The following is a 24,246-nucleotide window of genomic DNA, read 5'->3' as shown; positions in this document are numbered from 1 at the left end:
CGTATTCCACTCCTGCTAACATGAAATAGATGCCAGTTGATGGATGTATCTACATGTGTCTTATGTCAAAGAAAATCCTTGGATTTAATGAATCCTCATTGTAACACAATTGTCCAAAAGAAACATTCAAGAATGGCTCCAAGGGAGGAGAGCTTGCCAAAATACTGTCCAATTCCTGCCAGTCAAGCAGCAAGAGAAAAGCCACACTCCACATCTCTGCACACTGAAAACACCAGGCCCACAGCCTCTGCAGCACATAGGAACATTTAAGTAGGTCCTTGACTCCAAGCCCAGACAGCAAGATCAGTCTGACATTGCTCAAGAGATGCATGGGCTGGGGAAAAAAGCTGAACAGTTGTTCTTCATTTTCTCTGCTCTTCCCCACCACGCAGATCTAGCTCCACTTCCACCCAGCCATGGAAGAAACTATCGTCTTCCTTCCGTAGAAGAAACTACTGTCCATGTGCAGGATGAAATCAGACATGGCGAGTTCACTGGAGGGGACAAGCCCAGCTGAGCCTCTCTCATCATATACAACCGTCACCACAGAGTGCAAAGCTTCCTGCAGGTTTACTAAGATTAACTGGCATGCAGAGTGGTTAAATTATCACCAGTGTCAGCAGAAAAACAGCAGCAGGACCAGACAGTGAAAGAACACCCCTTTTCCTCAGCAAAAATGTGTTTTAGATTAGCTCTAGCACTTTCTAACCACATCTTAACACCTCCACAAGCTGCAAGAGCTACTTCATGTATTAATTCAGTTTTATTTGTTTTACTGTGTTCTATGTAAGGTTGACAAACCTCTGGAAGACTTAGAGCACTTTACACATTGTGCCTCACACTGCACATTACTTCCACATACTTAGGTGACGAAGTTTCCCTCAAAGATAATTCAATATTCATTACTGTCAGCTTTACTAATGCATTACTACTCATTTTATGCTTCAGCTTTATCTTGGCATCAATCCGTGTAGCACTAATCAAAAAACACCCTGGGTAGGTTGCTGGTTCTGTTACAAAGTAAGTGAGGACATACCGGATATTAGGAAGAAATTCTTTACTGTGAGGGTGGTGAGACAATGTAACAGGCTGTCAGGAAAAGCTGTGGATGCCCCATCCCTGGAAGGATTCAAGGCCAGGTTGGGGAGGACTTTGAGCAACCTGGTCTGGCGGAAGGTGTCCCTGGCCATGGCAGGGGGATTGGAGCTAGATGATCTTTAAGGTGTCCCAACGCAAACCATTCTATAATTTATCAAACTGGAAGAGTACAGCATCTCTCCTCCCCACCTTTTTTACAATTCTCCCTATAAGTTTGTATTTTTTTTTTTCACTAAAGCAACAGTAAAACATGCTATTTGTTACCGATCACTCAAATATATATTAAAAATTCACATCTCTGGAGGGCCTCACGAGCCAGCCAGAAATCTTGCAATGCATTAACACAATAAGCCTTCATGATTAAGTCACCTTATGGCATCTCAAGCAAGTAAATAGATTCTCCCGCGTGGTAGTTTCCTTCCCTGTGCCTCACAACATCCATACAGTCTGGGACAGCAACCCTCAGTTTTTTAGGCATGTAACAGCTGCGGGAAAAACTAAAGTTCTGGCAGAGTTAATAGCGAGAAAAGTGCTATAAATAAAACTGTCAAATAAAATATCTTTAGCACATAACTTAAGTTGGCCACTGGCGAGACTTTTGCAGAAAGGGAATGCATCTGAGCTCATTTTCCTCCTACTACTTAAATTTGTCTTCAAGCTGTATTAACAGAGCAAGCATCCCTCCCACTTCAGCCTGTAGTTTATCAACAACCAGATTCTAACCTTAGTTTGCTTTTGTAAAATGTTTTGATGGCTAAAAGTGCTGTGAAAATACTAAACCAAATTATTTTATCACTTTAAAAGAAAATGCAAGATAATAAGGAAAAGCCACAAAGGATTTGCTTTTGATAGTAGCTCCTTGAATCAGGAGAGCTGAAACACTCAGCCATGTTCACTGACATTTGTCATTTTATAGCATGCAAGACTGAGAACAGGCTCTTTATTAATTCCCTGAAGAATGGGACTCTAACCACACTAACTCTGAACTACTCAACTGTCTGGCAACTGCAGGAAAAACTGCATTAACTATAATTATTCCTCTAGTTTTGTTCACATTTAAGCTACCTAAACTCACCTATATTTTTTTTCCAGGGCATAACCACGTCTTAAACTCAGCTTCTAACTTTGTGCTCCAAACATCAGTGCAGCAGGCAGGACTCTGTGTTATAAGCATCTATTCCCTTATTTTTCCTAGCTTTTAATCAAATATGATACTGGTACCAAAATAAGAACAGAGACAAGTGATGGCATAAGGGTATTTTTCAATGACAGAACAATTGTTTCAGATGACAAAAGGAAAAAGAAGCTTCAGACAGCAGAGAAAGCCAGAAATATCTGCCTCGGGCACAGACAGTTTATCCATTGTGGCAGTAAAATCTAAGTCTCACTCATTTTCTAGCATGTGCTACTATACATCCACTCATAGTGTGCTGCAGAAAGTTATAACAAAGGAATCTGAATTTCTTTAATTATGTGAAATAAGCAGTCACCCTCATCAAAATTTTCTATAAATTCATTTTGAGTTAAAAACTCACTGTCACCAGGATAATTTTGTGATGTTAAATACTGACTAAGAAAGGTTATTATGAGAAATGCATAACAAGGGAGCTGAAAGTATTTCTGCTTGGTGCTAAAGTTTTTCTTATTCAAATTAGTCTTTTTGTGAGAACCTAAAGAAGCTTCTTTCACTGTCCTTTCAAAACCAGCCACATTCAAAATAACTGCATAAAACAAAGCACCCAAGAACAGACTTTGCCAATAACACAAGGCTAGAATGCTGACCACAAAAAGGCATTTCTAGTGTTAAAAAACATATTCAGTCAGTATCTTCACTGCACTCTGGTGTAAGATTCCTTGTAATATGCAGTTACAGAATTCAAGCTCTAATGTTAATCAGAATATAAGGGAATTTAAACATAAAATATGAATATAAAATAATTAGCACCCCTTTACCCAACTGTCATAGAAGGATGCAATCTCTGTAACTGCATATAAGGAAACTGAGAACCTTAAGAAGCGAGTCATCAAGAACCTCTTTGCTGTGCAGACTACCAACCCTGGCTTACATTTACTACACATGTTCTAACAGTGAGAACTGCAAGGCTGCATTAGATATTCACTGGCACCCGCAGCTGCGCTAAGCCTAGCTCTGGTTCCACAATTGAAAAGCTGCAGAGTTACTTGCAAAGGACTCCCTTAAAAGCCAGATGTACGAGCAGGATTTCTAGAACTCTGCTCCTGAATGTGAGAGAGAGTTCCAGGCAGGAGGAGGAAAACTGGCTTTTCCACCACACTGTCAATATTCACACAGCATTCTTCAGACACCACAAAAATAGTTGCCCCAAGCAAAGATTGTGGCCCAATTGAGCCAGAAAAATTCTGTGACAACCACTTAGTTTTCTCTGTGTTAGCAAAGAGGCAGCTAAGATTCAGCATACTCTATAAAGGAAAAAACAATAATTAAGAGAATCAAGAAGCTACGAAGATTTTCTTGGTATGTGTTACATTCTGCCTTTAGAAAGCTGTGCTAAGCTGTAGTTGATCACAAGATTCTGTACCTGAATTATGCACAGCTGAAAATAGATGTTTACTTCCGTCAGACTACAACTGCAGATACTTCAGCTGTGCAGCTATATTTAGGGTAACAAAATGTTAATTAAGATCATCTCATCCCCAAGATCATTTCAACAACAAAGTTAGCACAAAACCCATGCTCTGCATTCAACAACTCTCTTCCAACTGCAACATCTTGCTGCACGGTACTTAACAGAAAAAAAATTACTATGTATCTAGGTACCTTAGAATTAGCATGAAGCAGCTGCTACTGCTTCACATTCGGGACAACCTTAACACACACAGATGATCTTGTAAAGTTAACTCATTTCTGAAATATAATAAAGCAGCATCATATAAACTGAAGGACAGTTGGCGCAAGGAGACTTAACACGCACCAAGTAAACATGAATACATCTACACAGAATGAGACGTCTGAAGTTCTATAATAGCACTTATTTATTTTTGATTACACTGACTAGGGCAGTCTTACTCATTTTTCCATCACAAAAAGGAATCACATGAATGGACATGTTAACAAAGACCACCCAAGATTCCTACTGCCGAGGAAGTGCTAATTGACTTTGGCTAATAAGCAGCAACAGTGACATCTAGTGCCCGTTTGACTGCCAGAGACTGGATTATCAGTAACCACTCCACCACCCCGTTAAGTGTAATAAACAGGTTTAAAAAAAATATATATTTCTATAGGTACAACATCAGGATGACTGCCATACTGCATCCAAACTCTGTGGTCAATAACCATCTACAGAAAATGTGCACGTACAGGAACTAATGGCAGGGAGATACTGATCCCGGCACATCCTACAAAAGAAAGCTGAAGAGGGCCTTCTTACAAGGGCATGGGGAACAGGACAAGGGGGAATGGTTTCAAGCTGGAAAAGGGCAGATTTAGAATAGATATTAGGTAGAAAATTTTTACTGTGAGGGTGGTGAGACACTGGAACAGGCTGCCCAAACGAGATCGCCCCATCCCTGGAAGTGTTCAAGGCCAGGTGGGATGGGGCTTTGAGCAACCTGGTCTGGTGGAAGATGTCCCTGACCACAGCAGGGGGGTTGGAACTGGGTGATCTTTAAGGTCCCTTCGAACCCAAGTTGTCCTGATTCTATGATCCAACTCAAACAATTTAGTGTACTGCAGTCTCAATACACAGAGCAAAAATAAGTGCATGTGAAGTCTAAATAGCCTTCCATGCAAATTCATTCATAAAACACAAACACAACTTTCTATTCTAAAAAGGACAGCTATATGAGCAAACTTTAATTTCAGATGGCTATTAAGAAACTCAGGTGCAAATGAAATTCTGAAAATGTTTTTATTGAACAGCATGCCAGCAGAAGCTTCACAGTGTACTGAAGTTGTATCAATAATAAAAGTTCTAATTTCCACATACTTAAAGAGACTCCTACTTGTTAAGCATCTTCAGAAATGCACAGATCTGAAGTTTTCCCGAAGTGCTATATCCGTTACCTATCTTTTCATCCCTGCAAAAATCAAGCATTCAGTAGGAAGTAATACATCTGCAACATAACTGGGCTATACTACAGTAGCTTCTCTAGAGCTAGTCCAAGAAGATTTTTCTCAGCAAATAAAACAAGGTGATTTGAAATTGGCTGAGGGAAAACCAAAAATGTTTTCAAAGTGAGCAAACAAGAACTGAATATTTCCTAAGCCTGCTTAATTTTGATGGCCTTCTAATTAGAATCTAGTTCTCAAAATCCAGTCCTGTTTCTCCATTGCCTCTATAAAATAATCACTGTAATTACAGCCAGTCTCTTTGACTAGCAAGTTTTATCGAATTCTTGAGCATAAACTTGGAATTACATTTCCTAAACACCACACACGCAAATGAAAGCAACATGTTTAAAAAAAAAGTTACCTGGGATTACAGTTAGCTGAAAGTAATGAAGCTTGTTTGGGTCAGGAAAGTTCACTTTACACGTACCTGGGAAGCAAAAGAACAATTTATATCAGACAACTGTTTTTCCTCTGTTGGAAAAGTGTATCATCTTCCATACTCTCAAAATTCACTCCCTGATTAATCCCTACGTTCCTGATTTCCTCCTACACTTTGCCTCTAAGCACCTCCTCCCTATACAGTCACAGTCACCTGCAGTAACGGTGACATTGCATAATTAATAAAATAAAATGTATTGTCTTAAAGTCAAACCTCTAACAATCAGAACAAATGATTTGTTAACAGTTAATTCAAGATATAAGCATTTTTCTGTGTCCTGCTAAGCACCAGCAAGTTCTTTGTTTAAACAGGAAAGTACCACCAAAAGATGAATGAGCTGTTTGCAAGTTTACCACAAGAAGCACTAACTAGGGGAAAGTTAACTCTGGCAGGGGGAGATGTTGACTCATTGACCACCAACTCAAGAAACCCCCCAGACCCAAAAAGAAGTTGAGACTGAGCATGTGAACAAATTAACATGAAAAGCAAGATAATTATTTGACAAATAGGAAACAGAGTACTAAGTAATAAAGGAATCATGCAACTTGTAACCAATGAAGGCTGATGTCTTTGCTTGCTGAACTGTACAAACAGCGTCAAGTTTTGACAATCGGCAAGCTACGCATTTGTGGGTTACTGCTTAGCTCCCTACTTTGCACAAACTAGAATAAAAGAATAGAAATACCTTGACCCATTGTGTGAACTGGCCCGTGCACCAGGTAATAAGCCTGCCTACAGGACAACAATGGAACCTCACTCTGAGCTGTGAGGAAGCAGCTTATTTCCTTTCAGTAAACCATGCTGTCTCAAAGACCTTAAAATGCCAAATGATTTGGTCTTCTGCATAAACAATAACTACACATTAAGATTATACCATAGAGATTAAGCACCTCTTCCTTACAAATTCTTTAACAGTACCGTGTGTATCTTAAAACTTGATCATACACAGCAGTCTGCAAGAAGTCATGCTACCACAGCCCTATGCTAACAAAGGATTATCTATACCTGTAAGGTCTAATGAGATATAAGCTTTACGGAAAGCCTCATCCAAAAGCCTGTGAAGTCTCTGTTCAGCTGTCATACTGAACAATTTTCTTCTGCGTAACCAATTACATTACATGAATTAAGAGCAAATGTTAGGCAGCATCATTACAAACCAAACACTAGTTTTATTCTCAGACCAGATTTAAGGAGAATAGTGAGAATGAAGAACAAGTGTGGGGAAAAAAAAGTTAAAACATCAATCTGATGAAACTGGTCAGTGGTTTCAGTTCAATAGATGCAAGTTCACAGCATAACAGCCCTTTGTTTGCATTTGATGACACAAACCAAGTTGGCTTCCCATGCATAAAACTGGCCTTTCTTGACTACGGCAAAAAAAAGCTGGCAAGCTGGTACTAGAAGATGTGTAAACCCATGGATATGTTATTATCCATATTACGCAGCCTTTAGCTTCGTAACCCATCTGGCTGTTCTTTTTCTGTAGTCAAGGAGCTAAACAGTATCAGAGATATAGACCCTCTTTGCCCCCAAAAAATAACTAGAACTGTATGCAAACCCTAGTAATGTATTTGACCTGTAGTAACTACAAACCCTGATACACATTTCTCAGGTGTTTGTTGTCCTGTAGAAGGGTCTACACAAAAAAAGTTTAACAAAAGTTAAAATTACTCCATGTAGTATCTCTATAATTGCCTTTAGGAACAGCATACAGAAAGAAGTTAAATAATCTCTTCTGTCCTCCCTTTTTGCTGCTTCTTTATCTTCTCCCCCTTGTAATTTCTCCCATCATGCAGTCTTGATGCTGTACACTGTAAGCTTGATTTTTAAGATCTGAGCATTGATCTGGATTTAGAATCATTAGTAAATAGAAGATGCTCATCACAAGCAGCAGTCAGAAGTTTAACCTGGAGAGAAAATACAGTCAAAGCTTCCCTTAGATGGGGAAAAAACTAGAAACATCACGAGCTACCTGCCAGCATAAAGAAAATATTCACTGCTTTCTTTGCAAGATAAGCATATGGACAAGACAGTTTGAATGCACAGCACGGTAGAAGCCTGCATGTACACTCTCAGCCTGCTGCAAGCAGCTCATGCCTCTTTCCCTGCAGGGAAAATGTCTTTTATTACTCTGAAACAGGAACGTGCGCCACAGGAAGTTATGTAGAGCAAGCGATGAGTTCTGAATGTACCTCCAATCTTACTAGGCAATAATTTGTTGTGCTTGCCTGTATTCCAAGAACTCATAGCAGAATGGTGCTGCCCTAGTCAATGCTTGAAGGGACAGTGAGCTCAGCAACAACTCAGCTTCACTGTCAACACCCACCTTTAACAACAAATACAGAGCAGCAGGAACTTTACTCCCCTTTATAGAAGGGCTTTGTGTTTTGCTGTCCATTACAGAACTAAGCTTTCTAAAGCTAAGGAACAGAAAACATTTCACTTTTAGCTATCTATCCTCAGCTTTAGAGGCAATGAGCCATTTACCCTGTGCTCTTCAAAACCTGTTTTAAAGTAGCCATTAATATTTTCAGCTTTTAGCATAACATACATTACAAGTAGGATTCCAGGGCTAAAACCACATTATCTTGCTTTTTAAGGAATATGGGTCACTTTTTAAAAAACTAGTTCTCATTAGAATTTTCACTGTTAAACACACCAGGTTACAGCTTGCATGTGAAGTGAAAAAGCACTAGGCTAACTTCATGTGTTTCCTGAGAACAGAGCTATTTGCTCTGCCCCTTAATCAGAATCTCCTGTTTTGAAAATGAGAGAATGGAGTAACAACAGGAGTGAGGCAATAAATGTACTCTTCAGTCCTAGGTACCTTTTGGGTGTTTTGTGAAAGGGACACTCCCACTCCACCAGCAATCAAATTCTGGAGCCAAATGATCAATACTGCTTCCAAAGGACACTAATACGGGTCCACCTCTCTGCAATCCCATAAGAGGGAGCAACAAAGAAAACCTGTTCAAGCCCGAGTAGAAGTTTTGCACAGCTTTCTCTAGTGTAAACTAGTATCATTTGCTTCAGTCTAAAATAGTATGATACTTCAGTCAAAACATTCAGTTCAATGGTCCCCTTTCCCTTTAAAATGCATGCCATTAAATGCTATACTTACAAGGTAAATTAGCTTCAAGTTCTGCAACCTCTGTTGAAAGAGAAAAAAAAACCAGAATTGTTATTTATGCAAGCATAAAGCCATTCTTTAAGTCCAAATTGGCAGATCTAATTTAAACCACCCTGTAAATCAAATTTTACTTTAAAATATAATTAAGCTACATGGGGGGTTACCGTAAAATTTCTCTTTAAAAAGCCACACAATTCATTACTAAAAACACTCATCTGCCCTACAGACAGCACAAACATATCCTGCTGTGATGAGAAGGTGGTTCAGCTCTGCCAAAACTAAAGTGCCAGGGCTTCCAACACACAGAGCACTGGCATTATCCAAACCTCCAAATTTGTCTACATAAGGCACTAAAATATAGAAGGCCAGAACTCCACAGCCTGGAAAACACGAAAGCAGAAAACCTCAAGAATTAAGGTGCCAGTCTGACAAAGAAAACAAGCACAGGAGGTTCACAACGTGCATAAGTGTCACCACTCTCCAGCATCCAACAGCTAATGCTCTTCCACCATCAGCCACAGGCTGCTTCAGGTTACACAATGCTTTTGTAGGGAAGTCTCCAAGCCTGATATCATGTAGCATATACTTGAGAACAGCTACTGAAGCTCTAATTCAAGGGCGTTGTCATACTAGATAAAGTTCTGCCTGCAGAAACCAGGATTAAAAGCAACGCAAAAACAGAGAAAGACAAACCTTCACTTCAAGCATCTGGACAGCAACATGCACTGGTCAGCAATAAAAAGTACATCCATTGCACAACTCCCCCCACCCAAACTTCCGCACAGTTGAACAAACTCAGGAATGTTAAGATTTTTGCTCCTGTCTCTGTTGGACATTTCCCCTGTGAGCACAGTTTACTATAGATACACACTCTTGTCCAATTAAAATTTTGTTATCTTTCCCATGCATAAAACTTAGAAGTTATTCATAAAAAGAAAGGAAGTAGCCAGATTCAGTTGCATAGCTCCTAGGAAGGAGCTTATTCCTAAATCCTTTCTCTGCCATGCTACCTTCTCTGGAAGGTCCCCTGCTTTCTCCCTCTTTTGTGTGTACTATTGAAGTCTTACTTTTAACTACCTGTATATCAATGAGGTCTATCAATATACTGCCACCTTTTACTTCTGAAGTTCTAGGAAACCTAATCAAATATATTTTTGCCTTTCCTGTAGTCTTTTTTTTTTTTTTTTTCCTTTCCACTCAATTTCTCACTTCACTTTCTGGTCTGCAGATACACAGCCCATTTCTTTGGGCTAACAACGATGCGTAAGATTTCAACACCAACTCTCAAAAACATATGCCTAAAGAAAACTAATTCAGTTTCAGATATGGGGAGAGATTTCTTGGCACAGAATTCAAGCTGATCTCATCACAATTAAGAGCTCACTAATTTCACAGAACTTTCCTTGAATCCATGCTTACCCAAACTGGCTCGTTTCTGCAACAAGCGCGATGCTTATTTGACTCCCACCTGCTTGGCACAGCCCTGGTATCCCTGCATCTGCAGCCTACTATACCAAGACAAAAAAAAACCCCAGCAAACCAGAAGTACTGTGTTTCACACTTACTAAGAAGTTCACAACTGCAGTTTTTAAAATCCCACACTCTGCAGCATCAAGCAGCCACAGCTGATTTACCCGAAGTTGTACACTGAAAGACACACGACACTGGTGGCATACTTCTGCTAAAAGTTTTCAAAGACTACTGTCTTTATAATATACCAAAAATGTAATCTCAGCTCTAATCAAGAACTTTTTACTTTCCCTTTCTGCTTGAAAAAAAAAAAAAGACCAGACGTAACCAACTACTGAAGCTATACAAACACATTGTAAAGAGTGTTCCCCTATTCTTTGCTCTTCGAACTCACCAGCCTTTCATAGTGGGAGGCACTATCAATTTTCACTAGAAAGTGGAGTTTAGGACCTGGCTCTTATTTTAAGGTATTGACTACTTTCCTTACTACTTTGTGTGCTTGTGGGTTTTTTGGCTTAACAAATCCTGCCTCCCATTTGCTACAATTCTGAGAAAAGGGCACCAGGGAAAAGCAAGACACCAAAGGACAGAGAATGTTCAAGCCCAGCAATCACTGGGCTGCAGTAGCTCTGCTGAGCTGGGGCCTCACTTCTGCTTCCTGCAATGTTCAGCAGAGAGTTTACTGATCACCAGTTCCTCTCAAGTATGAAAAAATTCCTGTAATGCATTCACACTTCTATGTTTGCCTTTGTCTTGGCACAAGAATGAGCGGGTTTTCTTGTGAAAACATGAAAATGAAGGCTCTCACACCCATGAGTACAGAACAGTGTGCTCTTTCTTTGAAGATGTGCAAACATGCAGGAAGGCTATGATAACTAATCCACACAAAAGCTTTGAACAAAGACAAGTTCCCCCAAAATAAGGTTTCTAATCAACTTTGCAACAAATCACTGGAACTAGGAATGAAACAACTTTACCTGCTTTGTTTTATCTCTATAAAGACCTGCTTCAATCTAAACTTTTAAAGTAACATCAAGTAAGGAAACAGATGTTACTGTTAACTGTGCCATATACACACTGGTGATTAACAGTAACATATTTAATAGGCCAAAGCGAGGGTGTTTGTGAGTTTTCCAAATTCTGTGACTCTTTGCTAGTGACAGTTGTATTTTGCTGCTCAGAAAGTAAATATTTTGACCACACCATTCAAGCTCCATTAGATTCTGATATTTTAAGTTATGTATTTTTGACATAAAGCAATGCCACTGACAAGAATATTCTCCATTAAGAAAATGCCCCTTGTTCAGTCTGCCAACTTACTAGCATGGTTTAACAGGTTTGTAAATAAGCAAAATGTAGAAGCAACAGTCAGAGCTCCAATGCACTAACTTCCAAAAGCCTCACTAAAGAGCAAGCAAACTTAATCACACAATCTTTCCAACCTTCTCCTTCAAACGACTGTAACTACAGCTGAACAGTAAAGAAAATTCAATTTGAATGCTTTTCGTAATTTTTTGTGGATAATGAGCACCTGCATCTCAATTCACAGTCAGGTACCTCATCGTTCCTTAAGATGACAAGACAGACAACCAGATAACCCAAGGCTCAGGAAATACTATGTGAAGGCACTCCAGAAATTCCACAGGAAAGTGGTGCTTGTCAATGCCCACTCAGCGCTGGCTTAGCAAAGGTACAGAAAGTGCAGAGCATCTGAATTCCTCTGGCAGCCAAGAGAGCTTATTTGCCAAGAAGTAGCAAATGCAGGAGCACTGCAAGGTCCTGCACCCACTCTGAAAAGCCATTCTGGGTAGGTCTGAAAGGCCATAAGTGCAGGCATACCAGAGCTTCTTCAGGGGGAAAAAAAAAAAAGCCACCAAACTCAGGTGCAATGAAGTCCAGACCCAGACCAGCTCCCAACCAGCCAGTCTGGTGCTCCTGAAACCTTATGTGATCTGCTGCAAGAGTACATCCAAGTAGCAGGCATATTTGCAGAGTCCTGCCCTTGACCCAGTATGCACTTCAACAGTCCCCGATGCTATTTTAAACCATAAAAAGAGTTAAAAAGGCAAGAGTTAAATGTAAACCTACCACAGACTTTGGAAGAGCTGAATGCAAACTGATGATATCTCAGAAGCAGCTTAGGAACTTTACAGAAGAGGGGAAAGCTAAGCCCAACACAAGCAACCAGAGCTATTTCTAAATAATTTCAGGAACAGTAACTCTCCCTACCCATGACAATTCTCAGGACAAATAGGAACACACACTCCTGACATGCATACGGCTTACGACAGACCCACGTGAATGTTACAGTCAGAAATGAACAGACTATAATCATGTTGTTCTGCTCCCTCCCCTTCCCCCAACCCCACCTCAACAAGTCAGAATATCTAAGTGCTTTGTTTAGTAGCCCTGTCACAAAGAGTCAGGCCATATGGTTCCCACCAGAGTTTTGTTTAAGTACACAAAATGAAAGCATTATTTCCTCAATTAAAAGGAACATTCTCATCCACAGCAACACTTACTTCTCCCCGGTTTTGTCCAAAAAAAACCCTCTCCTGTTTAGGTTCCTCTTTAATGTACATCTTTAAGACTGCTAGAGATGAAGATCAGTACCTTGATACTGACAAAAACTCCATTTTCTAAGTATTAATTCTAGCAGTATAATGCTGTTTGCCACCTAATACTGCCAGTTTTTCAACAGAGATGTATATTTTCCTTCCACTTCCAAATGTTTTATTTTAAACAAAATACTATCAAATCACATGCTTCAGCTTCTACACACTATTACAAAACTTATTATCCTGACATCAAAAAACTAGAAAAAGCCTCTGTGGTTGGAAATCTCCAACTCTGCAACATACCACTCCATACTTCAGGTGCGCTGAAAGTCAAAGGCATAAGCAGCACAGCAATGCATTGAACCAGGCTTCCCTTTGTTAGCGAAGTTCTAGAAAAAAGCTCAGTATTAATTTTTCAAATCAGCTTCAATTCGCATTGTATCTTTTTAGCTTTACCATATCTATCACAATTACCCTGCAAGCATTTTAGTGTAAACTACTAGTTTCCTCTTTAACAAGTCACTCATTCACCAAGCAATTTTCCACCGTCTTCTTCCAAAATAAAGAATTTCACTGGGGGATGGGGGCAGGGCACGGGCACAGGCTAAGAAGCATCACTGAAAAGGAAATACTTTTGTAATTCAAGTGCAACTTGCAGAAGTTAATGCAGCATTTTCAAAACAATGCCTCATGTAATCTCTAGAGTGTTAATGAAGCAAAAGGGGTTTTTTTAATTCTCAAAAGAAAAAAAAAATTTTATCCCCTCTCAACTTTCCTCACCTGTTATGGGGAAGAGAGATACTACTGTACTTGAAGGCTCAAAGAAAGCAAATATATGGATCCTTCTCATTTTTATTTTCAGTGCACATACACCTCACTTTTATAATCAATTTCTCACTTCCATTTTCTCAAGTTCATACAAATGCACACCTGCAACATTTTCCAGTTACATAAATCTGTTTGTAAAAGCCACAAATGTTGAAGAAAATTAAGGAATAAACCATGCTAACTCATTTTCTTAGATACTAAGTTATTTCAAGCTGTCATAATCAAACAAAGCAGCTCTGGTAATATAAATCTAAATGATGGTGTTTAGGTGCACTACAAAAAAGCAGTTCGGGGGCAATCTTTGTGATCAATAAGCATATACATCACTGCTCCTGGTATCCTGGAATATTTCTATATTTAATTCAATTTAGTAGTCACGTTCATTATACATTATTAATCTTAAATACTAATTTAGCTTGTCTTCAGCCCCTTTCAAATCTTCAGAAAGGATCTGCCTTTCAAGTTCAGCACTGCACAGCATGGAGCACCCAGCAGGAGCAGTCATGCAGCCCTTACTCTTAACTTAATGAAGCTCCCCCTTCAAGATGAATTTAGCATCAAAAATTGCCTCTGCAGCACAGAGCAAATTCGAAGCTCCTAAAGCAAGTGTACTGCTTGCTCTATTTTAATTTACATACTAGGCCTACAGAATTAGGGCCTTACTCTCCAACTGAACCTATATTGAGAATCCCATGAAAAATAGAGATGCAAGACTAAGTCACACCGAACTTTTAACAAAACTGTACTTTATCAAGCCTCTCTTGCAGCCAGAGAGGCAGCAGAACCTCTTCAAACACCATTTCTGTCTGCTCCTCCTCCTCACATCAGTATTTGCTTTCTACCTTCTCCAATTGTTCATATTTCCTCCATCTGATTTGCCTTGAAACATGTTAAGTCACTTCTTAGTTTCTCTTCAGTCAACCCTTTCTTGGCTAGAAAGCCTTTCTCCAAAAGCTGGCAGCCTAAATTACTAGTCCTCGCACTCCCACACCCTGAGTGATTTCAAAGTGGTAGATGTTTTCCTGTGACTTCCCAGTGTTTCAGATCAGAACCAACACCACATATCTGGGGTGAGGAACATGTGCCCTACTAAGCTTCCCAATGTGCTCCATTAGTTGCTCAGATAATCAGCATGGGACAGACTGCTACCAAATCCTGTTTAGCAGCCACGCTTTTAACACTTCAGAGGAAAAACAGCTGGAAAAGAACATCCAGCTGTCTCAGAATTACTTCCCCACATAAAACTTTAGGGACAAAGATTTTTCCTTTCATAGCATGCCCATGAAATAACCCAACAAAACACTGTCCTGCACCATGATTGATACCTGAATGTATAACAATACCAGACATGTAAGCAATCAAAGGAACAACTTAGAAAAAAAATAACAAAGTGCACCAATATTTTAAGAATAGCTTTTTACAGAAGTGGAAAAAAGCCTGTTTAACCTGCATGCATCACTAAAGCAAAGGACAACACCTGACAACACTCTGCTGACAGCTCATACCTAGTTTTAATAAAAGTATTCCAAATGCCAATTGTGAATTTTCTTCTCACATATGGTGCAAATAGCTGACATCATACCTAAATTTTCACTTTTTTCCTGTTTTAAGGCAGCATTAGTTAGCAGACATACATAATTAGTCTATGCCAAATTTTCAAAGTTTGTAAGCATCGCCACCGACACTTATCAGTGGCTGGGGTCACGGCCATCTACCCCATAATCAAAATGGCATCGATCTATTTACCAGACAACATACACAATACATTTGAGGACTGCAGGGTTATCAGTGTGACAACACAACCTTCAAAGGGATTCTATAATGCCTTCCTGGACTGGATTCTCTATCAACACAAACACAGCTGTCTTTAATTTACCTCCAGATAAAAACCAGACACTGTCTGGGTCTGGATGATATCTCTAGTAAAGCTGTCAGACACCTGTCTGCATAATTTATTAGACTATCACCAATTTACCATGGATCAGGAATAGGAGAGTATCTCTCCAGCACATCATCACCGCTCTAGCAGGCAAACAGTTATCTGACCTTGTTCATACACTACTGCCAGTTCCTGGGGCCAGGTGGGACTTAGGGTGCTGTGCCAAAAATGACCCTCAGCTAAGCTTCCAGGACAGCCCATCACGTGTGTAAGCTGCTGTGGAGGACGCTGCACAGACCAGTTGCCTGCTGTTTTCCTATTGACTCAAAAGCTATAGACTTATTTGAGGCCAAAAAGGATCCATGTGAGCTATGGAAAAAGCATAGCTATCACTGAGCTTTCTAACGTACATGACCACAGTCCCTTGCTCTTTCAGCTCGGAGGCTTTATACAGTAGAATAAAACCACTAGTACTAACACCGTTAAGAGGCACAACTGAACCAGCACTAACCTCAGCACAGCTGCTGGGCCAAACAAGGACAGAAAATGCCAAGCCTTTTTTCATCTCCTCCTCCCTCCTTACTGATGGCCAGCAATTTTTTTTTTTGTAGGACAGATTATTTTTTTAATTCACAGTTGCCAGGAGATTAACCCGATTGAGCCTTTCACCCATTCAGCAACTGCCATCTGTTCATTTGGTAACTCCAGCCTAAAAAACATCAGTAACAACTTCTAATTACAATTATTCTTATAGGCTCTCACCAACTTTGTTTCAAATCTAATACAACAGACTGAAGTTGAACACATACCAGGCTATTACAGTTCCATACAATCAAGCAATAAAAGGCATCTGGACCAGCGCTGGTGCAATAGCATCACTGCTGTATGCACACCTTTAGCAGGCAGCTCTTCACTCGCTATCAAACACATTCCTGCAGAACTACCTAAAAACACTATCAGCATCAGCAGTCCATCTTCAACTCAGGCTCTCAACATTGCAGAGGCTGCTGCAGCTGATCTTTAGATCTTTAGTTGGAGCAAGTTCTAGAAACTTTTGTAATTGAATGGTCTACATGTAGCTTAAGGAGTAGCTTAAAAGAGAACACCCCCAACAAGTCTTTTCCACACTGCTTACTACATTCACCTCTCACTTTCAGTGGAGTTATACTGAACTGATCTGCTGCTTCTGTCAGTTCCCATTTCAGTCCAGAAAATTTTAAGTAGACTGACAGCTGTTCCTACAACTCTTTCGTGAGGGCCACGTGATACAACTTCCACACACAATCAAATCACGATCTAGCACTCACACTTGTCAGAAGGATGCCAGCAGTGACACGCTTTTAAGGTTTGTCGGTTTGGCACTCAACCGTTCAATACTTTGTGCTGGCTTGCTAATGGTAGCTACAGGAATAACAATGTCAATGCTGATTTTCCATGGCTTACACTCTTTTTTCCCCTAGCAGACTTAGGTAAGGTTTTAGCCTCAAAAGTGAAAATCATGGTTGCTCTAAGTGTACAGTAAAATTTCTTATGGCACCTCACACTGTACCAGGCATTGTAATTGAAGTGTACTTATATTACACTGCTATTTTGCTCTCATGTCCACACCTGTACGTTAGTGAAAATCTCAGATTATATATATATATATTTAGTAATTTGGCTTTGTAGCTTAGCCTGGTTAAAGAGCTTATTCCTCCTGCCTGACATCTTTCCCCCTCAGAACTGGAGTTAACTGAGGGTTTCCAAACTGGAAATCTAAAGCAAGCTCTTTGTGGGAATTATCACACCAGAGTTTAAAATGTATTAGAATTCCCTGTCCTTAGAAAAATCTAGAGAGAGAATTGTGAATATAATATTCCTACAGTCTAGTTAAGACACTTCCCAGTGCACTGAGGCAGCAGTATTTGCAGTGAAATGTTGCTCCAGTACAGCTACATGGCAGAGCGTACCCTAATTTGAAAAAGCCATATGTAATGCTAGAATTAGGCAGTGTCATTCAGGCAAATATACCAGTGTCAGTCTCAAGTAATTCTGAAACAAGACCAGGAAATGGAAGTTTCCTAGGAAAAGGAATCCTAGTAGTTGATGTATACGCTGTCAGAGTAATATATTTGCTATTGATCATTTTTAGCAGAAACATCAACCTAAACAGCATATTCCTTGTCACTAGATCAAGGTGCCCAGCTCGAGCATTGACACATTAAACAATTATCAGAGGGAGAAACCTGAGTTTAAGCCTATAGCAGCTGCCAAGTATCAGCACCTATGGATTTTTAAATATGATTATCTATTCTACAGAAAAAGCAAAAACAAGAAAGAGCTGTCCCCAACTTTACTATAAAACAGTTTGTCTCAAACACCATCTTGTTTACCCAGAACTGCAACAGTAAAAAAGTTTAGGGTTTTTTTTACCAGCTAATGGTGGGCCAGCTAGTTACAAACTACATTAGCCTTCCTAAAACAGACCATATTGTACCTACAAAAATCAACATTGTTTTTTATTCACTACTTCATATTCAACTTCCAGTGAGTGACTCCAGGCCTACAAAAAAGTATCTATTTGCATTGCTTTTTTAAGCTTTTTAAAGTGTATTGCCTCTGATCTATACCATGAAAGACCACTGGAACACTGATGTTACTTTTAGGACTTCCTCTCCAGTCACATGCAGTTGTTTTTGCTCAAAAAGTATCCTCTCAACAAGTCAAATATGATATTCTCCTCCTATATATTTAGTGACACTTATATGACCATTTTTTATCATAATGTTTTAATTGATGAGACAGTTCGCAATGAGGGATTAATTTTTCAGCAGAGCAAGGAGAAGGCTTTTTACGCTCTACATAATTCAATAAAAATAAGTGCCCTACAGGCAAGGAGCTATTGGACTTGTATGCCAATACCCTACAGTATAAATCCTGAGGTAGGTCACAAGCAATTTTAAAAATACTTCTGGAAATTATTTTATACGTAATTTAGTTTTGTTTACTGGCAACACACCTGCAAACTGTAAATCCAAAAGTATTTAAATTAAGTTCCCTTCACCTTTAACAAGTAATTTATCTCGAACAGACACCCTCCGAGTTGAATCAGAAGCTGGATTGGATGCACGGGGTCCTCTGACACCATCATCCCGCTTCAACTTGCTTGCCAGAGTTAGCATTACTGCTGTCTTCAATCTAGAACACAAATTAGACAAAGTCAATTACTAAAACTAAAGCACTAAGGAGTGAGAGGGGGGAAGCATAAAAACAGGTTACAGTTAATTCCTTGTTCAACAACTATCACATTCTTACAGTAAAACAAAGACTATGATGTATACAGTTAACATAACTGCAATTAAAGGAGAGGATGGCCTAGAGTACTCTAAGAATGCGAGTTTGTTTCAGATGTGAATACTGAGAGAGTTACAGTACATTAGGCCAAGAGGAAGTTCAGTTTTGCTGGAGAAAGGTCAGACTTTCATCACTGTTTACAAACCAATTTCAGTGCACCACCTCCTACAGTATACCACTCGACATCACTCCTTTGGAAAAATTGCTGTGAAACAACCCCTGCCAGACAACCTGCTAGGACCATTCTCATCATATTTCAAATGACAATACTCAGAGCTACTCTTTGGCTGTCCCCACCACCACACACAAAAAAAAAAAGAGGAGGGGAGGGGTTACTGGAACAATTCTCATAACACTAGGAAGTGAGCTTTGAGTCAGCTACCAGAACACAGGAAAGGAAATGTATTTCAATGGCAAATAGTGCAATTATCTATGCAGCTGCACAACAGAACTCTTCACAGTACAAAGCAACAGTGGAGAAAGTTACATAGAGAGACTGGATAACTGAAATGAGGAATTTTTTTTGCTGTGTCAGTCCTCCACTAGAGGATAACTGCACTGATGAATAAATGACAATAAAACCAAAATATTCTGTCTGTCATGGCTTAATAAATTTTGACACTACTCCTAGTTGAAGGCAACTCATTCTTCTTAATAGTTTGTCCGAAACCAACATAATGCTGACAAGATCCATACACCTTAGGCCCCACCATCACTAAAATGGTAGGAGAAATGTTAATTCTTTAGTCATATGATTCAACAAAATAAAAGGCAAAACCCCCATATAAAGAGTCAGAATATAGTCTTTACAAGAACTAGCTTCCATAGAAGACCAGACAGGCATGATGCAGCAGTTACTGAGACAAAAAGGATGCTCAGGTAACATCAGCTCTCAGAGATAAAATGGAGAATCAGCCGAGATATTCATAAGGCAAATTATAAAGTCCTGTAAACATTGAGATTAAGATAATCACACCATTAAATAACAAGACATAGTTAAAAAAAATTTATCTTTGTCAGCTTCACCTCTATGTGTCTAGATGTTTCTTTCCTTCTTGCAAGCAAGCCCTGAAGCAAAGTTTAACAGGTCCATTGCAACAGCAGTTTCTTCACTTGTTCATTTGTTCTTGCCCCAGAGAAAACAGGAGATAAAGCCTCTGGGCCTGCCAATCTACTGACTACATCTGTAAAAGACAGCCCTAATGCTTTCCCCAAGTTGTAAGAAAGCTGACAGACTTAGACCAAACATCAAGCCAACACCAAAATGAAGTAAAGGGGCAAAAAGGACAAAATGAAACAACTGACTTGACACTCAGATGTTGAGAAGAAGGTAATAGATAAGTAACAAGGTTTTTTTTAAAAAAAAAAAAGGAAAACATGTTTTTCGCAATAGTATCTAGCTGTATTAAACTGGTAAGGTCTGTGTGAAGGTCAAGTTCTCTGAAGTTGACAGGAATGTATGTAAGCTTCAGGATGCCTATTTAAAAAAAAAAAAAGAAAAGAAAAATTCAGGGCAACTGTAAGTCCTGCTTGCTCAACTGAAACAAACAGTAAAACAAACAGCAGGGTTTTTTTTTCCTCCCACTACCGCAGAGAAAAAAAGATTAAGCACACAAACCCGTCCTTTTTGTCTTGGAGAAGAGAAAGACAACAGCTAATTTACAAGAAAAAAACAAAGTTAAAAAAAAAAAAAAAAAGGAGGGAGGGAGTAGCAAAGTCTAGGACATAGTAACACAACGCCTTAAAGGAAAAAAAAATAAACGCAAAAGAAAAACAGAAAACTGCAAGCAACTCCCCTCCCCCCCCCAAAAAAAAACAAACCACAAAACCAAAAACACACTACACACTATTTTTAGGTGCCAATTCTAAATGAAATCAACTTCAATGGGAATTAAATGCCCGAGTACCTTCATAGCTGTTGCCCCACTGCTTGTCCTACAAAAGCAGGAAACCAAAGAGAAGTGTGACCAGTGTGGAAAAGAGATGATTCGCTTGAGCTATACCGCAAATTTCATCAGTGGAGCACAGCAAGGAAGCACCCAAAACTTGCTAACCGCACGGGAAAGTAAGGCTCTCCCACTACACGACACCGGGGAGACAGCGGAGGGAGAGCTGCTGTGCTTATTTATAGGGAAGGGCAAGAAAGCCCCAAGATTTCCCGAAGCTCCCTCAGGAGCAGAGGCAGCGGGGGGCCGCCCTGCTCCGCGCCTCCGCCGCTACCGGCAAGCCCCTGCGCAGGGGATATCGCTGGGCCCCTGCGCAGGGGGCACGGCCCTGCTGGGCCGCAGGAGTGGTCCCGGTGGCCCAGCGGGCTGTACCCACCCCCGACGTCGCCAGGGCCCCGGGGCCTGGGGGCCAGGCCAGGCCCGCCCCGGGAGATGTGGGGGCACCAGGTGGGGGAGGGAAGGGGCCGGGCCCGAGGCAGGGCGGGAGGGCCCATGCCTGCGCTGAGGGGGCTAGCCCCAGCCCGGGGAAGGGGGGCGGCCCGCGCTTACCTGAGCGCGGCGTCAGGGCCCGGCTCCCGCGGCCAACACCATCCCCGGGGCTGGCCCGGGGCAGCGGGCGGCGGCGCGGCTCCTCCCTCCCTCAGCGGCGGCGCCGGAAGTAGGCAGCGCCGGGGGCGGGGCAGAAGCCACCGTGAGGCGCCCGCCCTTCAGCGGCAGCTCTCGCGAGAGTTGAGGGGAGGCAGCTGCCAGGTTCTCGCGAGAGTTAGCGGGGGGGGGGGGGGGGGGGGGGCGAGAGCCGGGGAAGTTGTTCGCTGCCAGCAGGGCGGCGCCATTTTGAGCACAGCGACTGGCGGGGAGTGGCTGCGGGGGTCTGTCAGCCACAGCTGGGCCCTGGCCCCGTGCCTCCTGCCCGGGGGCTCTCGCAGTGCCTGAGGAAAATGAGCCCCCTCCCAGCAGGAAGGGCCAAACCCCAGCTCAGAGCACAGCCTTCCCCTGGCACCAATGGCATCTTCTGCCATCCACTTGCTGGGCCGTGGAAACACGGCTTGATTCAGCCACAATATTCATTACACTGAGTCACAAGGAAGGTGTGACAAATAGCAATGTCAAAGAGGCAAAAAAACCCAATGATTGTCAGGGCGATTTTAGAAAGTGAGTTTAAACACCAGGCTAGGTGTAGGTTTTGCATTAGCCCCTGCTTAAATTAATTAACTTAGTCTGTATATTCCAGCACCAGATTAGTGGGAGCAGTAGTCAGTCAGATGAAACAAGTGTAGAAAACCTATCGTGAAAGTGCATTTAATAATAGAGAGTAAATCAGGATACCATAACTGGGATAATGTGACCAGTTGAATCTTTAGGAACTCTTTCACAATTAGGTTTGATCAGACCCAGGACCTGTAAAACTTAACTATGTATATAAACTTAATAAATTGATCCATTCAGTAGGTTCCAGTAAGTAAAGGAACCAAAACTAAGCCATTAGAACAGCATCCAGGTTGGAAGGGTTGATAAAGCAATGGTAGAGACCAGGCACAAGGAAAATTTGGCAGACAGCTATTGAAATATTCACTACATCCTAAATGTTCACTGGAATGATACTGCTTCACCTTCAAAAAGTCAAGAAATATGCACCTATTGTATCTTCAGGTATTGCCAGCTGTCCTTCCTATTTCTTCAATACAGCAGTTCAGTTAATATCTGGTCACTGTGACCTGTGCTGGGATTAATAAAATGCTTTTATGAGCCAATTCATAAAGGAGCTGTCAAGAAACTGCTGCCTCCTCTAAAGACTAATTAAAGCTGAGCCAATATTGTCCAACACAGGCTGTAGCTGTGTCAAGCCTCCTTGCACCCTCTGCCAGTTGCTGTTATTAGCGATGAGTGAAATTCAGCATCCAGTGTTCGGTTACATTCTGCAACTACTTAACAATTTCTGTCTTCAACAGCATGAAGAAAAGTTTTTGAAACAATCAGATTAATCTAAACCCATGACCCAGTTATTCTTTTTCTTCAGACAGTGGTGTTGTAAGTCTAGACAGAGACAGCAGTGCTGTTTACTGGAAACAAGTCTTCTGTTTTTACTGTGATCTCTCGCTACCCACACAGCATCTAGTCTGGGAAAAACGGAGTGAACGTGTTATATAAACACAAAATATGTATCATAAGGGATGCATAGTGCACGTGCACTCTTCCCACTGCCGTGTTTTCTTAACTCATGTTTATTCATTCTTTTGCTTTGTGTTTGACAAGATGTTTTTCTCATTCTCTCACTTCCTTATATCACTTGAGAAGCATAGTGTAAGCTTCTCCTGAGGCTGATCTTTCAGTCACCCCAGAGTGAGTAGACCAGGGTCTGGAGAAATACTGTTCTCTTACAGAGGACCTTGGTTTTCACAAGTACCAGCTGATCAGGGGGTAAATTCAAAGTGCTTCAGTAAAGACTTTCTTGGTGGATACCCAAAAATCAGGCACTACACCTCATGTTTGAGGCATCAAAACAAAATACTTCAAAAGGTGCTGCTGAAGACACGAGAGTCTCAAAGGTTCAGCTCCTAAGGACATAACTGCTGGCAACAGCAGTTTGTAAAGTAATTTCATAATGTTTTATCTATACCTCTATATTATTACTTAAAACCACTAATGACTGGTTGAAAATCTTTTAATAGGTAGAACCTATTCTCAGTTGATGCAAATGTGATGGACTATTTCATTTTTCCATCATTGTATGTGCAGCCTGGAAAGTATTTCATGTTTCACAAAACAAGAATTTGAGCAGCTGCAGACATCACCTGGTGCAGCAAACAAAACGAGGTTTCTTCTGAGTTGGATTTCAGGCAATTACCCAACCATTTTCCATTACCCAACTGTCACTGCTGTTAAAGCTAGAAAGAAGATGAAACATCTTGCATTTAAACTATGCCACCATTTAAAGAGTATTTTCGTGTGTCCTTCTTGTTCTTTTTCTCATGCTTTTATTTCACATGTATGTCTGCCTTCTGAGGATGAGGAAGAAGAAGTCTGCTTTTTGTTAATCATCTTCTGCCTTAATGAGCAATTGTGGAAGTTCTTGTATTGTTGGGACCAAAGAGGATCAGCCATTATCCTAGTTCCCTCATGGGTTCTCAAAACACAGCTTTTCTATGCTCTCACTTTAAAAATGCTAGCTTTACATCCAGACATATTCTGTCTGCTGAAAAATATATAAGTCCCTGCTGCGTATGTTTTGGCCCCAGAATCTGTGCTTTCCGAAGAGATGCTAGCTCTGCATTTGTGCTCAAGTGCTCAGCAAACTAGGACAGCTGTGATCACACACTTTGCCTACAGAAAAGCAAGACTGTAGACTTTAATGGACAAAGCCACACAAGTATACGTCTTAAAAGAGTGGCAGGTTAAGGATATATCTGGGTTTTAAGACTCTTTTTAGGTAAAGGTTTTGATTTCAAGTACAAAGATAAAAACAATGTGGTCT

General features: G+C 40.7%; 1 protein-coding gene across 9 annotated transcripts in view; it reads right to left on the bottom strand.

Moving 5' to 3' along the window:
• Window positions 1-24,246, bottom strand: part of UBE2F (ubiquitin conjugating enzyme E2 F (putative)) — a 91,259-nt gene that overhangs the window by 65,914 nt on the left and 1,099 nt on the right. For 5 of the 9 annotated variants that reach the window (XR_005829255.1, XM_040603092.1, XM_040603096.1 and 2 more), the window contains exons 1-4: window positions 21,324-21,447; window positions 18,539-18,672; window positions 8,752-8,781; window positions 5,553-5,618 (exon numbers count right to left, since the gene is read on the bottom strand). Coding sequence is in view for 8 of the 9 variants with exons in the window: in XM_040603092.1 (XP_040459026.1) it covers window positions 5,553-5,618; window positions 8,752-8,781; window positions 18,539-18,656 (214 nt within the window). In the remaining variant the exon portion in view is untranslated. Of the gene's footprint in view, window positions 1-5,552; window positions 5,619-8,751; window positions 8,782-18,538; window positions 18,673-20,735; window positions 20,976-21,323; window positions 21,448-22,409; window positions 22,495-24,246 lie in introns of those variants that run through there. The other 4 variants (XM_040603089.1, XM_040603091.1, XM_040603090.1 and 1 more) reach the window with 4 other exon arrangements.

This window comes from Falco naumanni, chromosome 8 (assembly GCF_017639655.2).
Source record: "Falco naumanni isolate bFalNau1 chromosome 8, bFalNau1.pat, whole genome shotgun sequence".
NCBI lineage: Eukaryota > Metazoa > Chordata > Aves > Falconiformes > Falconidae > Falco > Falco naumanni.
Note: the sequence above shows the minus strand (reverse complement) of the source record. Positions and strands in the feature narration are given on the sequence as shown.